Source organism: Condylura cristata, unplaced genomic scaffold (genome assembly GCF_000260355.1).
Source record: "Condylura cristata isolate star-nosed mole 26May11 unplaced genomic scaffold, ConCri1.0 scaffold00017, whole genome shotgun sequence".
In the NCBI taxonomy this organism is placed as follows: Eukaryota; Metazoa; Chordata; class Mammalia; order Eulipotyphla; family Talpidae; genus Condylura; species Condylura cristata.
In genome coordinates, this window is record NW_004567118.1 from 12985249 (window position 1) to 13003268 (window position 18020).

General features: G+C 44.9%; 2 protein-coding genes across 4 annotated transcripts in view; one reads left to right on the plus strand and one right to left on the minus strand.

The window, feature by feature from the left end:
* The window catches only part of MKS1 (Meckel syndrome, type 1), an 11900-nt gene extending 10055 nt beyond the window's left edge, over positions 1-1845 (minus strand). For all 3 annotated transcript variants that reach the window (XR_001145551.1, XR_001145550.1, XM_004684411.2), the window contains exons 1-2: positions 1721-1845; positions 1196-1305 (exon numbers count right to left, since the gene is read on the minus strand). Coding sequence is in view for 1 of the 3 variants with exons in the window: in XM_004684411.2 (XP_004684468.2) it covers positions 1196-1305; positions 1721-1800 (190 nt within the window). In the remaining 2 variants the exon portion in view is untranslated. The remainder of the gene's footprint in view (positions 1-1195; positions 1306-1720) is intronic.
* Positions 1846-13006: 11161 nt separating this feature from the next.
* Positions 13007-18020, plus strand: part of LPO (lactoperoxidase) — a 20513-nt gene continuing 15499 nt past the window's right edge. The window contains exons 1-3 of the mRNA XM_004684412.2: positions 13007-13044; positions 16319-16396; positions 17292-17379. Of these exons, the coding sequence (XP_004684469.1) occupies positions 16321-16396; positions 17292-17379 (164 nt within the window). The 5' untranslated portion in view covers positions 13007-13044; positions 16319-16320. The remainder of the gene's footprint in view (positions 13045-16318; positions 16397-17291; positions 17380-18020) is intronic.

The window sequence follows — 18020 nt, forward strand, 5'->3', positions numbered from 1 at the left end:
CTATTTTATATATTATATAAACTATTATATAAATAAATAAATATAATATAATATAAGTAAAGAATCCGTGCCTTCCAAAAATCATTTTATCTAATTCTGTGTCAGGAACTGAAATCTAGTTAAGGCTGAATAGTGCTTCCTCCATCTCAGTTGTCTCCACTTGCTAGAAAGGAACCTTGACATTTTTATCTTCACTATTCCTGAAGCCATATATCTAGAATCACAAACACTATAATTTTAGGAGACCAAGTTATCAGGAGAGAAGAGGCAAGTAAATGATTTTTTTAAAGAAACAAATCTAACACACTCCTGACTGAATATGCCTTTTTCAGAGACACATGTTTCACACCCACCAGCCCACTCTTGCCCAGAAATATTTTTGAACAGAAACAACAGAATCAGAAACTAGTGACCTAACACAAGCACACTGTCCTCCTTCCTTACTCTTCTGGCTTCCCAAATATGGAAAAAGGCAAGAGCACAGATGATGTTAATATATACATTTTCCAAACCCAATTTCTAATTGCTTTAAAAAGTGTTAATGTGGCCCTCCCTGGTGGCGCAGCAGGTTAAAGCACAGCACTGAGAATCTAAAGCCGCTTCCTCAAGAGTTCGATTCCCGCCTGCCCCGGAGGTGACCACATGGCGAGGCAGACCTCTCCTGACCCGCCCGCTGCTCCCCTCTGCAGTGTACTTCATCGATCTGCCTGTTCTGTTCCCCCAATTTGTGTCTGGTGAAGCCTCTCACCGCCCCTGAACCTCTGGCCTGTACCCCGTTCTGTATGCACAAATAAATAAATCTTTAAAAAAAAAAAGTGTTAATGTGTATATTTAGAGGTTGGAACCCATTTTCCCTTGGGGGGGGGGGAATGCCACAAACAGCTTAGGCTGCCAGGCAAAGTTATAATGCATCTCAAGCATGACATTGTTATTTCAGTTCATTTGACCACAATTCAGATCAATATCTTGATGACAGGAATCATATCTTACTCAATTTTTGCATACAACATAATTTTAAAATAGCAGTTAAAATTTTCTGGGATCAAATGCTGGCACCCACATCTGCCAGTCATGTAACTGGGCAAGGACCCCAGCCTCTCTAAGCCTTTTCTCAGACTCCAGACCACGATGGACTCTGTCCTTAAGCGATAACCACTATTACAGGCATGTCCCCACGGGCCACATCACCACATACTGGCGGTTGGGTGAGGCCTAAAAGTGGCCAAGTCTATGAGGTCCTTCCCCAGCTGGGCTTCAGGCTGGTAATGGAGAAAGTTGCTTGATGTGATTCTTTGCAGATGGACTCTATCAGGAAAAGAGAAGCCCAAAATTCTTATTAGAGACACACAACCAGGACATAATTCAGAGTAAAGATGGGGCGGGTGAGGGGGTGGGGCGGGTAATCCGAGGTAAGGACCGGCCTACCAACGTGGAAAGGGTGCAGGCAGCTGAGGGAAAGCAAGTGGGGGATAGAACGAGGCTGAGAGTGGGCTGGGCTCCTAGGAATTAGGGGAGAGCGGGGACTTGCGAGGGTCGGAAGCTGTGTGAGTGGGGAGCGTGCACTAGTGAGGAAGATGCGGGACGCGCAGGGAGACCCGGGAGGCGGCGGTCAGGTTCTAAGCGGAAGTCGGGGCGCAAAACTCTAAGCGGGGAAGGTCAGACTGGAGCTGTCTGGGGGTTTATAAAATACGGGGCTCGGGGGCTGGGGCGATGCGACTACCGGATGCGCAGATTGCGCACAGGGTCCCGGGAGCGATAAACTGCTTCCCCGGGGTCAGCGCTCCACACGTTCTCCGCCATGACAGCTGCGACGCGCGCACATTGCGCCGGGAAACGCTCCGCCCCCATTTCCCCTGGCAACGGAGACGCGGGTTCCGGAGGCCGCAGAGGCGCTGCGCGCGCAGCGGTCGCTTCGCGGAGCGGCCCCGGTGCCTGGCCAGCGCGGACCCAGCCTCGCCGCTCGCCCGGGGTGGGGCCTGCACGCTGCATCCGCGCCTCACCGCTCACCACGTGGGCGAAAAAGCTCGCTCACGTGAGGCCGGACTTCATGCACTTTACAAATGAGGGAACTAAGGCAGAGTTTTGGGGTTCCTTTCATCTGGACTCAGAAATGGTGATGAGGGCCAGGTCAGGTGGCCCGAATTCACCAGCACTGTGCCCCACCCCACTTCCACTAGTCTGGAAATCAGTGAACTTGATTTTCAGAATGCACCCATTCTTCTCAAGGGAGCCAGGGAAGGTGATGGAACTTACTCAGAAGTGAAAGAATATTCTTGGAAGAAAGACAAGTATCAGTAGGTTTATTAAGTCCTTCAGTTGGTATTCACTGAACCTGGGATAACAACAACAAAAAACAAAGAAGCCAACAGTAAGGAAGGAAAAGATGTTATTATTGAACTGGTTTTCCCATGTGTTAGTTCCGTAATTGCAAGGTCTTAAATAATTACACTGGCCTCCTGAAAAGCCAACAAAGTGCCTTTCAGAAGTCATGCTTTATTGAACTGCCTCTGTCAAAGCACAACACACCATAATCTGGAGTCTTGGTTCCTGGAAGCTTGGCTAGGTCAGCAATTACAGCCTTTGACATTTACTACTCCCTCAACAGAATAAGCAATTGTCTTCTGAACTCAAGGATCTCATGCCAGTGTGGTTATATAGCATCCAGTGCCCTGGGCAACACAGCTGCTGTTGTGTAACACCAAGGATTTACCATAATAATGGCACCATTTATGTAGGCCCTAATGCAGCATCGGGTGCTTTGTCTGCATTATCCCTTATCTTCATAGAAATCTTTTGATAAATATGCTTATTTCTATTTAATTAAGTTAGTGAAGGCCAGGACTTTCTTAAGGGTTGACTGAAGTTGAACTCTAGCAATTGGTGAAGGTACTGGGTTTCTAGTTCATCTGTCTTTTGAAATTTGAATGAATCTCTGCTCTGCCTGTCTTTCTCAACCTTCCACGTACCAGATTACTCCATAAGAATTCAGTCACATCCAGTCTCAGGAATAATTACTCCAACAGATGAAACATGGAGGCAGAATAGCAACTCTTAAGAAATGGTCCCTCAAATTTTTCCATTTAAAGTTGTGAATACGGAGCCCTCCCTGGTGGCGCAGCAGGTTAAAGCACAGCACTAAGAAGCTAAAGCACTTCCGCATGAGTTCGATCCCCACCTGCCCCGAGGTGACCCACATGGCCTGGCAGACCTCTCCTGACCCTCCAGCTGCTCCCCTCAGCAGTGTACTTCGTTGATCTGCCTGTTCTGCTCCCCACTCTGTCTCTGGTGAGTCCTCTCACTGCCCCTGCACCTCTGACCTGTACCCCAGTTCTGTATGCACAAATAAATAAAAACCTTTAAAAAAATTCTTTAAAGTTGTGAATACAACACTGAGTTACAGGAACATCAAATAAATGTGAAGATGCAACAATAGTTTAGTTTTACAACCAAATCAAACATATAGGAAATCCAGTGTGATGTTGTAAGCAAAATAGGTTCTGTACCACATGCTATGGAAATACAACTAGCCATAATTGAATTGCAGTAACTAAGTAAACTAGACTTTTATGTTTTCTCTTCATTTACTGTTGTTTGCAAATCGGGATTCTTTAGTGTCCGTGAATGACGTTCAAAGGTCTATGACCTTTTCCCTAGAATTTTGTTGGGAGACATTTTCTGGAAAGAGTTGCAATTTTTGTCAGATTGTGGAAAGAGTTTTTATCCTGATAGCAGGAAAGGCTTTCACTTATATACCTGCACTTGTTAAAAGCCAGAAGTTTGGATTACCATAGCATAAATGCCAAATTCTTTGTATCATTATCAGCAACTCCATCCCCACCAGGATGGCTTAGAATTGATGTTTACTCTGTCCTCCCTAAAATAACACCATCTTTGGGAGAAGTTTCTTTAGTTTAGAAAACACACACACAAAGCATCAAGAAGGGTAGCTATTGAAAAAGAAGATGAAAAATGAAGGGTAGATATTATTACTTCCATTCATGGACTTAGAACCTAAGACATCAATTTCTCACATTTTGTGACTAGAAAGCATAAAGCCTGAATTTACATTCATGTTATTCTGATTCAGGGGGTTTTCTTTGATCTGCCTTGTGTCCTCAGAGGTAGTCCCTTCCCCACCCCTTCCCCTGATGTTTCTTTCCTAAACAGGCCCCATCTGAGTCACAGTGGAACAGACCACACTCTCTTTCCCTTCCCCAGTTGGTAGTAATCAGGCTGTTCCCACTAGATTTTAGGAAAGCAGGAGAGGAAAATCACGTCTTAAAAGAAAGCGTATACAGTGTTCATGCTTTGTCTAATAAATGCCCTTAGTACTCACCTTGTTTACAGAGAGCCTTCAGAAAGAAGCAATCTGACAAAGGATTATAAATTTTCTCCTGCTTTTCTCCCTGACCTTAAAAATGGAAGAAGGAACCATGAGGTATAAACATTCCCATTGTAAAGCAGAGATTGTTAGATTGAATAAAAAATGAGATCCAACTATATACTGTCTATGAGAAGCCCACTTTAAATGTAATAACATTTAAAAGTTTTAGGATGGGGAATAACACCATACAATACAAATCCAAAGAAAACTAGAATTAGAATTAGAACATTCTAATAAATAAAATAAATTTCATAAAAAAGATTATTAGGGATAAAGCTATATATATGTGTGTATTTTTTTAAAAAGATTTATTTATTTGTGCATATAGAACTGGGATACAGGCCAGAGGAGCAGGGGCGGTGAAAGGCTTCACCAGAGACAGAGTGGGGAGCAGAACAGGCTGACTGATGAAGTACACTGCTGAGGGGAGCAGCGGGTGGGTCAGGAGAAGTCTGCAGCCCATGTGAATCACCTCCTAGGCAGGTGGGGATTGAACTCATGCAGAAGTGGCTTTAGCTTCTTAGTGCTGTGCTTTAACCCCTGTGCCACCAGGGAGGACTTAAAGCTATATACTTTATAATGATAAGTATATCAATTCATCAAGAGAACATAAAAAATTTAAATGCTTGGACCTCCCTGGTGGTGCAAGGGATTAAGTCGCAGCAGTATGGAGCTATTTTCAGCCACTGTGGCACAAGGTTGATCCTGGCCAGAGAGCTGACTCACATGGTATAGCAGATCTTTCCTGTCTAACCCGCTGCTCCCCTCAGCAGTGTACTTTGTCAGTCAGCCTGTTCTGCTCTCCATTCTGTCTCTGGTGAATCTTCTTAATCCTGACACCTCTGGTCTACACCCCAGCTCTTGCATGCATGCATGCATAAATATTTTTTTTAAAAGCAATTTAAATTCTGTGGACTATTTAGGATTTCAAAATATGTGAGGCAAAAAAAAATTGAAATGAAAGAAGAAATAGGTAAATCTACAATGATCACTGGCAACATTAATACTTTTTCTCAGTAAATGATAAAACATATTGGTGGAAAATCATTAAATATAGAAAAGCTGAACATCATTAACCAATCTAACCACGAATACAGATTAATCATTAGTTCAGAAAAACATCCACAAATAATCTGCAGCAGCAGCAGCGCCAAACAGCAATAACAAACCCTGGAAAGGAGGAAGGGAATAGCTACTTTATATTATTTTAAATCTATAGTTTTCTCCCCAAATTACAAAACAAGTGATGCATCACCCATACAGGGAAAAAGGCTGTCACTCGAAACTGAGTGATGGACTGGCTCTACTAATAACAGACAAAATAAACTTTAAGACTATTGAGACAAGGAACTTTTTATGGTGATAAAATGGTACCCATCAAGAAGATATCGCAATTTCCAAATTGAAGAATGAAATAGGGGGCATTACTACTGGCTTTAGAGAAATCAGAAGGATTACGAGGGATTACTATGGAACAAATGCATACCAATAAATTAAGTAGCCTCTAGGAATAAATTCCTAGAAGGACAAAAACTACCACCTAGATGTCCACCAACGTGTAAATCTTTAAACAAATCATTTTTACCCAAAAAGATTTCTCTGAACTAAAGATGAGAAGTCTGTATTCTTTGGGCCACTGAAGTCTGCAGGGTTTGGCTAGCTTGTTGTTCAGCTACAGATCAAACAGAGTGGCCCCTAAATACCTTAAACTAGAATACTACTCCACAATAAAAACACAGTTAAACTGCATGGATGAATCTCAAAAATCCTTATGCTAAGTGCAGACACAAAAGATGACAAAGATCATGTGGTTTACATGATATTCTAGCACCAGAGTATCATAACCAGAGATCGAGTCTACAGATCAGTGGTTGCCTGGGGTTGGGTTTGAGAAAAGGGGGTGACTATAAATGTGCCAATGTGAGGGAAATGTGGGGCAATGAGATGTCTACCTGGAACTGGAGTTGAAGGCACACAACCTATGCAGGTTGTGTATCACAATAAGTGGGTTGTGCTGGGTATAAATTGTAAGCTATTTGTCAGGTTGTAAGAGATACCTCACAGAGTAGAATACAGAGTATGACAAAGTAATCAGTCTTACAAATGACTCACATAACTACACGGAAGGGAGTGAGAAACAAAGGAGCCAACCTAGATAGTTTTGGAAAGCAGTGTTTTAACTGGAAACGAGCAGCTTAAGACAAAAAGAGCCATCTGCAAATACTGTACACTAGGTGGTAAACTTGTTTCTCCGGGAATATAGGTTAGCAATTCTAAAATTACTTTATATGATTATTGGTATTTAACAGTTAATTATGTTATAGGTAACCATATCCATGTTTATCACTGAGAAATTAACAAATAATGCAAGATATGAATGCAAGAATGCACCTGTGGTGTAGGATCAGAGTTGGGATTAAAAATAAATCTCATGAATATTTTAAAAATATGTATAAGGTAGGGCCAGAAATGGATTTAGATATGTATGTATGCATGCATGTGCTATTTACTTTCTATATTTATTGTCCCAAGCCACTCCCAGGAGAAATGAGCACTTCAGTTACCCAGACCTTGGTTTCTGACTACCATTCTCCACTACAGAGAATCAGAGCTCCTGGGAATGATTTTCTGGATGAAACAGAATGGAACCTCTTAGGTACCTCTGGGCTAAGAACCTCCCAGCAGCCAAGTCCTGACATGGGTGCAAGTCAGAGCCTTTGACCGTCAACATGCTCAACAGCTGCTTGAGAGGGCCTGAGCAGGGCACATAACTTGTAGTAGTCTGTTGGGGAAAGCGATTCCCAGAAACACTAGATGGAAATGGGGCTGAGCCCAGCTCACTTATTTGGGGCAGCAAGAGTGTGAGTATCCCCACCTTTATCCAGCTCCTTCCAGGCAGCGTGCCAACAGGCAGAACAGGTGGGCCTGCAGGGGATTGCAACACTGACGTTATCAGCAGTCCATAGCAGGTTAAAGTAGGTCAGGCTCTTAAGCAGTTTTCTTCTGTCCCAGGCAGATCTCACATGTTTTTCCCCAAGAAACATCCTCAGCTTCTCATTAACTCCTTTTATCTCAGGTAGCACCATTCTACCGAGTGTGTCCCAACAGGTTAGGCCAGGTCTGCAATAACAAGTCAAGGCTTGGAGCAGCAGGAGTGTACCACCTAGTAGCACACTGATGATACTGGCTTCTATAGCGCCTCCCTCTCTAGGCAGAAATGTTTCAACTTCTAGAAATACAGTGACTTGAAAGTTCAGCCTCTCCATCTCCTCTCTTTCTGGGTATTCTGAAAATACCAAATTTTAGAAACACGGGGATTTTAAAATTCATATCTACACAATCGTTTCTGGACCAATTTTCAGATACTGTCTCCAAAGAACACTTGGCTACAGCTATAATGGTGGGATTTAGTGATGATCAAATGACTTTGAGTAGAGACTCACAACAAGCTTTCTGAGTCCCTTAGTTGTGGTAGTTATGAATTTGTTCCACAATTCTGAATTTATTTCACGGTTGAGGTAAATAGACAGTAAACAAATATGGTATCATATAGAGCATCAGTTCCATGAAGAAAACCCAAGCAAGGAAGGTTGATAAGAATTGTAGGAAAAGGGAAATCAGAAAATACTCATTGAGACTGTAATATTTAGCAGCTATCTAAAGATGAACAGGGAACAAGCCATATGGAGACCTGGAGAATGAGCACTTGAGGCAGAGGAAATAGCAAACAGGAAGCTGGATAGTGGGAAATGAATATGTATTATGTTTGTTCTAATTTTATTGTACTTTTGTGTGAATAATTATAGTAATATATTGTTAAATTGAGTCTGGCTCCAAACTTCTGCATAATAAGGCTGATGAGAGGGCAGTGGCAGTCATTACTGCCAGCCACCATGACTGTCCGTCCCCCTTCCTGGACTAGTAGTGTCCCTGTGCCCGGGAAAGGGGCTCATTCCATCATGGTCATGGCTGTGTTATGCACATCTTGGTCGACTTTCTAATGCCTACATTTAGAGAAAAGACACATGAATGGGAATAAGGTAACTCACTCTCAGAAAGAGCCACTTGATACTTAGATCCACCTACAAAAGAGGCAGGTTGCCTTGCAAAGGCAACCTCCCCAACCCAGGAGTTTAAAGCAGTGACTTGGTGACCAACCATCAAGAATGTGCTATAGAGAGAGGGGCTTCTCCAACTTTAATGTGAGTAGACAGGACCTGGATATTTTTCTGTGATGACCCATTTTGTGAAGGTATAAATGTGGATTTGGTAGGTCTGGGATGGAGCCTGGGATCCATATCTGAAGAGCTTCCAGATGACTCTAATGTTGTATGTCCTTGCACCACAGCTGCTATGGGGATCCTAGAGTGGATAGAGAGTTCAACCAGATGAGTAGTTTCCAGACCTGCCTGCATGTAAGACTCACCTAGAAGATTTATTAGAAATGAAGAGTATGCATAGCCAGAGATTGGAAATCTATAGCTCTGAACTGGACCTGCAAACCTGTATTTTGAACAAGTTTTGCCTGATTCACATGTGACCTTTGTGAGTCATTGAGCCAGAGGCTTCTTGGATTTATTTTAAACTGTAAGTCTCCTCAAGAATCTGTTGAAAACAAATTAAAATGGGGCACAGCCTGGCTAACAATGATCCTCCCACTCTTTTTACATGGTAGATTACATAGGGTCTTAACAGTTATTTGCTTTTTAGGAGTCCTAGATTTACATTCATTCCCTTTCCTGAGAATTTATTTTTAAATAGCTCAATGACTGATTTCTTGAGCATCACCAACCCATGATGATATATTAACAAAAGGAACTTCTTCGTTGGGTGGTAGCAAGGAAATCCAGGTTTGCATGACACACCAAAAAGATTCCACTCAGGAGTGGTCCAATTTGAGGTTGTTAGAACCATGCTACCTTGCTCCAGATGCAGCTGTGACCTGAGAATTGAAGATCCTTCATCTTCAATTTTCTTTCATTTTGTAGAATTTATAAATTCCAGTGGTTGGAGCCACAGACAGTTTTGAGAAATTCGTTTTTTTACCTGTTCACCGTCAGCACTCTGTCTTGTAACACAGACCGTGAAAGGATGCATAGAGATGAGCAGGAGGCCTAGTTCTGGGCCTTCCAGCCCACTGCAGGGTGAGTAGAAGGGCCAGCTGGATTGGTAGCATGTAAAATCCAGGTCGGATGGATAGGGATGAGCTGAGGTGGTAGCCTGGAAGGAAGCAGCGTTGGAGGCGAGGTCTGAGCTATGCCCTGGCAAGACTTCTGGCAGGAAGCAGAGGCCTGGGAGAAGCCAAAGGACAGGTGCATAGGCTCTGTATCTGGCGATCTGACCACACTCCCATCAGTGTGGACCAGGTGCCCGTCCGCCCAGTGTCCCCTGGCGCACAGAGTGCTCATCAGTGGAAGCCCATGAGTCCTTCCTGCGTGACAGTCTCCTTTCCCTCCTCCACTGTCCTCAAGCCACTTCTCTGTCACCCTCACATCAGCCCCTCTCCTTGCTGCGGGCAACCTCCTCCACCTTTGATTATGCTAGGCACCTGCTAGATGTCCTTAGATCTTAGGTGCCCTTATTTTCTAGCATTTTATAGTTTGCAGGTACACAGTTAAAAGTGTGATTTAAAAAAAATTTTTACAACCAACTCTAAATGCAAAAACTGTGTCTATTCTGAGTCCTACGACATTCCCAGAAACTAAGTGCCTAGTGGCAGACACTTGCCCAATACATGAACAATTGTCTTTTTATGTCTTTCTGCCACACTAACCAGTAAGATTCCTGAGAGGATGAATCAGGCTCAGGCAGCCTGAAGAATTGCTCACCAGTAATGGTTTGAATTGTACTGGGCTGTCTCAAATGACCAGGAGGAATATGCCCAGGGTTCTGGGCTGGGATCAGAGGGAAATTCTCCAGTTTAGACAGGGGACACTGTCAGTGAGGTCACCAATGGAGGGGACCCAGCTACTTAGGTTAAGGTGGGCCTCTTAATCTCTGCAGCCAGAGGTCTTTTCCAGCCCTGTCCTACATTTCCCTGCCAAAGCAGAGAATGCATCTGACACCTTTTTCATTGAAGCAAACTTATCAACATTCATAATTTGTAAGCTAATTGGGAAGAAAGAGAAATAGAAAAAAAAATTCAGGAAACATAATACTATGTACTCATGGATTTCCAAGCAGGAAGTAAGACGGTGAGATGGGACACTGATGGGAAACGGAGGGTGACTTTGACCAAAAAAGGATTTTCATTTGATGAAGACAGGAAAGACAGCATTCTGCTCACCCCACCGGGTGGGTCTTGGGAATTCCCTCCACCCACTCCATCAGGGTGATTCTTGAGAAGTCCCTTTGCCTGCCTGGCCTGTATGGTTTGGGTGGGATCCTGACAAGACTTGGTCCTTCAGTCCCAACATGTTGTGACAAATTGGAAAATTGCATTGATAAATCCAACACTCCTCTGAAAGTGTGTTTTGCCACTCAACATCAAAACTTAATGTTATGCCAAACCTAGAAATGACCTTACAACTGATGAAATATCCCACTAAAAAATATTTAGAGAATAAAATGGAGTCTCTTCCTACCTGCTGAGGAAGATGCAAATATCTCAGTTATTATTTTGTTTCCTCTACAAACCCCTGCTCACTCTGAAGGGGCTTGTTAGCAAGTATTTTTACCACCAGGGCACAATTAAGATAAATTTTATAACCCCATGTCCCTCAGGAGACAGGATGGCTTATGCCAGCTCACCTGGGTTCTTCCCTCTTCTGGAGGAGAACAAGTGGATGCATCCCCCAAAGAGCATACATTGGCATATGGAACCATGCTTGGGGTTCTAGGGAGCCAATAAGAGGAAATGCGCTTTAGCCAGGAAAGGAAAAAAGAACAAACCCATCCAACTGTGCATCACAGCCAAGGCAGTGGAAGAGGGGTGAAAACAGACCCTGAAGAAGGAACTGGCAATTCTCCAAGGAAGATGGCACCTGCAATGGTGAGGATGGCTGGGAAGCCATCGCCCAGAGTGAGAGCTATAACCACCTGATGCCATCAGACCTGTCACTTTGTCACTGACCATGAGTGTCCCTTTAAGTGTGTGTGTGTGTGTGTGTGTGTGTGTGTGCCATGTACCAGTGAGAAAATTCCTTGGGTACTCTCTGCTGCTATTACTAAACTATTTTTGGAATCTCTGCACTGATAGGTGAGAAACTGTTGGTCTTTTAGCTATCTGCCCATTATAAAAAAGTCAAACATAGGAGACACTACATCAGGTCATAATATGATCAAAACCCAGGAACAGCAGGACTTGCATTTTGCTGTTACATGCACCCTGGGGCTCACTGTATATTACACACTAGAGGCAGCATTACCCAGCAGGGTCTTCCAGGTGGAAATTCTACCTTGAAACAATTCAGAACCAAGTCAAGTTCCATGAGATTTGGATCTTGGTGAGAGGCTTAAGAAGCAAGCACCAAAGTGTAGGGAATGACTAGACAGAGAAAAACAATGCTTGGCTGGGGAACAAAAGTGTCTTCCAAAGGAAACAAGAAGAACCTGAAGTCCCTCGCTCACCTTTCCTGGATAGCTGCCTTCTGAGAGACAACCCGTCACTTTGCCTGGATTCATCATAAGAAAAGCAGCATTTAAGTACATTTCATCTGCCGGAGAAAAGGCATATCACTTTTTGGAAGGTAAATCCAGGGTTGGGGTGGTTTTTGGTTCATGAATTTCAGAGAGTCCCACAGAGTATTTTCAACCCAAAGTATAATTTTATATAAAGGATTATGTGCTTATTGTCTGAATGAATTTCACATTTGTGAAACAGTTTTCTCTGTTTCCTTCTTGTGTGCATCTAATGAACTTGAATTGTCAAAGTCCTTGAGGTGAGGATAGTATATGACATTATATTTGGGCTTTAGCTCAATAATTTTCCATTAATAATTAATGGGAAATACTTTTTAATGCATCAACCTACACAAGGCACAAAGTCATAGAGTCCTAGGAATCATCTAAAACAACCATTGATTTTAAAACTAAGGAATATGGGGCACCAGAAGGTGTGACTTGCCCTGCAGTGACAAAGGAGGGTCTCCATCCAGCACCCCGACAAGTCCAGGACTCTAGACATCACTCTGGTAGCAAAAAAGGGCAGTACTGAGACATTTTGATCCCCCCAAAATGTTAATGTTTTGGAAGCACCTTAAATCCAAAAGATGAATCCTCTGGCTTCCAAATGGATTAGATGAAACACCAGAAAAGAAGCACAGTGCAGTGCGTGATGAACGGGAGGGAGACATTTAATAGTTTGAGAGCTATTTGGATCCCCCTGGGGCCTAACAGAGACAAGTGCGGGGATGGCAGTTTGGACTGAGCAGGACTGTGCACTTAACCTGGAAAACAGGAGGAAGAGGCCTGGCTTCATCCAGTCAGGGATGCTGCATCAACCAATCCTCGCCATTCTGTCGTTTCCCGCGTTTACCTGCCTGATGTCATAGGGTGTTTCCTGCTGAACCTGAGTGTCTCCTCCAAGCCACATCAGCCCCCTCAAGGTCTTTCCTTGTGCACCTTTCCCAGAAATACAGTCTTGGCAGCAGGCACCAAGGCACCTCCAAGCAGAGCGAGTCCCTGGCTGCTACCACGCAGAAGGCCGAGGCACTTGGCAGGTAAGACACCAACTTCCCTTCATCTTTCCTGGTTTATACAGCATGCATGATGACATTTCCTAAAGGCTTCTCGGAAAGTTTATATGTGGTTTGGACTTATCTTCACTGGGCATTTTTCGGTGCCAGATTCGGCTGCCACGATGGCAGTTCCCCTCATTAGTGTGAGGGAGACTGGGGCTGGGAGCATTCTCCACATCTGAAAAATGAGCCACAGAATTGTCGAGTCGGAGGACTAGCAATTATTTTCTCATCAGTCTGCTTAGCAGCCCAAGCCTAAGAGCCATCACAGAGAATTGGGGGGTATCGTAACAGAATGAAGCACCATATAGTGCTGAGATTCAGGGGATGCCTATGACCGCTCCTCAGAAACAACTTGTTGCAGTGTTTTAAGGGGTCCCCTATGCAAGGGCACTAAGCTCTTCACCTTGCTTCCACCATCTTAGACCTACTATCTACAGCAGATCTGAATACCTGGTTGGCCCTGAATGTCTAGTTTCAGTTGCCTCTAAAGGCTTGTTGGCACCTGGCTGATAATCAGCTGTACAGGTTGCAGCAAAATTAGATTAGCTTCACTTGGGAGAGCTGAGTGGCTGAATCATACTGATCGTTCTGTTATTGGGTATCCCAAGCCCTGGAATTTAGCGGAAGATCGCTTCTGTAGTAAAAGGCTTGATAAGAGCTAAATCCCACTGCTCCACCCCATTCTCCTCTTAATACTAGAACTACTGAAAAAATCAAATTGAACATTCTTGGGGTGATTGGGTGTTTCCCGATGATCAGCTCACCACCAGCAACAGACTCCCTGCCACTCTGCAAAAGATCCTCACTGCTTCCTTCCCTCTCAGCCCTTCCTAAAGCCTCCTTGGTGATTTCTCAGCAAGCCTGAGAGCCTGGTACTCTGGCACTCAGTGTGGTCTGCAGATCAGAAGCACTGGCATCACCTGGGAGTTTGTTGGAAATGCAGACTCATGGGTCCCTTTTCAGAATCTGCATTTGACACAGTTTTCAGGCGATGAGGGGTGCTCTGATGTGTGAGAAACCTGCTAAGTGACCACCAGCACTCTCTCCCTCCGGGCCTCCAGATGCTGAACTTGTATGCTCTAGGAGTTGCATTCGTTCAGTGTGTATTCAGCGTCTACCATGAACCAACCATAGGTTTGGGCACTGGACAAACGGGAAGAAATAAAACAGAGCCCTTGAGAAAATCGTGACCTGATGGGAGGAAACAAGCATGAAATCGTGATACATCAGTAAGGTCTGTGGTAGTACAGAAAAAGGGATGTTCCGTTTTATCTGGAGAAATCTGGTAACTTCCCAGAGGAGGTTGCAGCTGTTCTGGGTTTTGAAGACTGAATAGGAGTCTGTCAAGTAGAAAGGGCACCGCATGGGAAAGGCGTGAACAGAAGCATGGGGTTGGGGGCCAGCCTGACATTTGGGGAGCCGAGGCTGTGCCTCTGCCTCTATTTAGTTTCTTCTCCAGGAAGGCTCCAGATTTCACTGCAAACTGAAGAGCTTGGAAAAGGGTTTTGGCACTGAGCACGACGATAAGGATGTGGGTGATTATCTAAACATCACAGAGGCCCCTTGTCAGCCTCTGACACTCTGATGGCCCTTGTCTGTTTTGTGCTTCTGCTACAGAACTTGCCTCCCTAATCACACCCCTTTACCAGCGGCACAGCCTCATGTTGGCTTGGATCTGCCCCTGCCCCTCATTCTTCCTGCACACTGACTGGGTAGTTGGCTGAGGCATGGAGCGCAACTTAGTTTGGTCTCGAGTCCCCTTTTACCTGCCATCCCACTTCCTGTGAAGGGGATTCTGAGGAAAGGAGCGTAGAAATGAGTACTTTTTTCTTGTTCAGATTTTCCAACTCTCCTGTATTTGACTATATTTTCTTTCTCAGTCTTTCTTAGATGATGCCTCTTTTTCTATAGACTAAACTTTTCATTTTTTTATTATTATGAAACACAGTAGTCATTAAAAGAACAGTATAAGGGATATCTGTGTCCCCACAAGGTCCTCTGTAAAAATCACTGATTTAGTTTCCAGGGGATGGGAGCATGGGAAATGGGAAGTTGGTGGTTAGTGGGTACAAAGTTTCCATTTTGCAAGATGGAAAGGTTCCGAGTTCTGTTCATATGGTTGGGCAACCATACGAATATAGTTATCAATACTTCACTGCAATGGCTACAAATGGCTGAGATAGTAAATTTTGTGCTGTGTTTTAACCACAGTTTAAAAAAAATATTAATGACACTTTTTGCTCCAGACCCATTATCTTTGTTTGCCTGAAAGGCCAGGTTTCTGCTAGCTCAATGGTTTTCCTGAGTCCTAAAAAAAAGGGGAGTGAGGAGGAGGAGAGCAGTGTGCCTCTACTTGGGGCCACTGAGGTGTGAGGGCAGAGTCTACTGAGGTGGCAAGCCACTTGAGAACTTCTCTTGGAGGGAGGGTGGGAGTACAATGGGCCAAGGAAAATCTTGGACGAAAAGGTATTGGTTCATGCCTTGCCTTTTGTTTGAGAGTTAGTTTACAAAAAGTACATTCAACAAGGTAAAAATTATTAGGAGGATTATAAAAAGGCCGAGAGAACGATTGGGGTACACGAAGGAGGCTCCACTTACCTGACCCAGACGCACAGTTGTCTTCTGGTCCGGTCTTGCCCAAGGGTGTCTGGAACTGTGCTCGGAGGGCTCTCAGCCAAGCTCCAGTCCCGCGACTCCTGTCGAGGTTGTTCTCCTGGTATATGTCTGAGCTTCAACCAGTGACAACCCGTGTCTTCTTGGGAAAGCCATCCTTCTGTCTACACCACCTCCGTGGTCAGGAGCTATACAAAGTATTCTGGATTTACTTCACCAAACCTGAGGAGTGCTCTAAGCCCAAAGTCTCTCATGGCGGGGAGGAAGAAACTGTCAGGGCAAGTCAGACCTGCGACAGACACTGGCATCCCATGATCCACCTTCACTTGGTAGGCCAGGGCCAGAGGTAAGAAATAACTGGTACTATGTCAAACGCTGGCTAGAGCTAATGCAGCGCTACCCCCAACCCCAAAGCAGAGTTCTTTCCCTTCCATCAGTGCCTCTCTCCATGTCTCCTAGCAATGGCCTGCATGATAGACGCAGAACTAGTTATGTGGTTTCCCTCCTCTGTTCCAAATTAAGGGCATTTAGTGTTCCCTGGGCTTTCTCTTGTTTGCCATCCCCTTTTTTGTGATTCTACCCTCCCCATCCCCCAAAGAGCTCTGGAAGACTCAAAGCATGATCCCGGATCTCGTTTCAGTGATGAGGGTCCGTCTCCATCTCCCAGTCCTCCTAGCTTCCCTGGCCTTGCTCCAGGGCACAGCACCTGCCACAAGTGGTAAGTGTTTCTCTGCATTGCTTTCCTGGGGCTTCTGTGATAAGGGGATGCACACTGGGCGAGCAGCTAAAGACAATGTCTAGGAGACTAAAACCCAAAATCAAGGTGTAGGCGGGTCGAGCTCTTCTGAGCTCTCTAGAGGAAACACCTCCCTCGCTCTTTTCAGCTTCGGCAGCCCCATCAATCCTTGGTGTCCTTGGCTTATGGCTGCATCATCCAATCTCTGACTCCCTCTCCAAAGGGGCTTCGCTCTGTGTGTCCTCTAGCATCTCTCTTGTTATAAGATAACCAATCACTGGATTCAAAGCCTACCCTAAACCAGTATGAACGCATCTTAATTACATCTGCAAAGACCCTATTTCTAAATAAGGTCACCTGTAGAGGTTCTAGTTGAACATGTATCTTGGAGGGACCCAAACCCACTATATTCCCCTTGTCCAAGGAATGCATCCTTCCCCCCTTCCCAAGCTCCAGACCTCAGCATGACTGCAAATAAGGAATCCTACCTCTACACAATGTCACCCCCTTTGCTACTCCAGGGTCATGATGACCAGCTCACCCCTCTGACAGACATGTATAAAGGTCCAGCTCACCAAGAAGCAAAAAAATCACCAGAGCTCAGTACCCCAAACCAACCAGAGTGGTAACACTCTTCCTTTACCCCATCACTGGGTATTCTCAAGCATTCCTAAAGATTAATCTTGATGTTTCTATTGAGAACAAAGCGTATTCTTCATTTTGTGCTTCTTCTCCTGAGTATTCTTGAGAAAGTTTCCTGGTCTCGACCTTCTGGCTGCTCAGATGTAAGGGGTGGGTGGTGAAAGAGGGAGACAGTCACAGCGGGCAAGCTGGGGAATGGGGTATGACAGCCTGTTCCCTGCTCCTCCCCTCTAAGCACGGGCCACCAGGACGGCCATCATCGCTGATGCTGTGAGTCACGTCAAGGTCCAGGTCAACAAGGCCTTCCTGGATTCCCGAACCAGGTATGCAAGATGAACTCATAGCACCCATCCCCCGCAGCCTCCGTGTTAATGACGACCACATGTAGGCCAGCCCTGGCTGACCAATACAATGCAATGATCCAAGCTGCACTTCCACTACCCCACCCTCCTCCTCCAAGTACGGGGGGCATGTAGGGATAGTAACCCACACTACTAAATGCCTCTGCCTATAAATCACCTTGGTGAGAATGTCCAGTCAATCTCATAAGCACTCTCTTGCATGTGGCCAGACATTTCCTTGGGTAATACATTCCTGAGTGTCAGAAAGCCTGTAGGTGGAAGTTTTCCACCTGGATGCACATTCAAGCAGCACTGCATAGATCTGGGGTGAAAATGCAAGGCAGGAGAGCTAAAAAGAGGCTGCGAAGTGGGCCCTCCCTGGTGGCGCAGCGGGTTAAAGCACAGCACTAAAAAGCTTAAGCCACTTCTGCATGAGTTCGATCCCCACCCGCCCCTGAGGTGACCACATGGCGTGGCAGACCTCTCCTGACCCGCCCGCTGCTCCCCTCAGCAGTACACTTTGTCAATCTGACTGTTCTGCTCCCCACTCTGTCTCTGGTGAATCCTCTCACCCTCCGCATCTCTGGCCTGTACCCCAGTTCTGTATGAACAAATAAATAAAT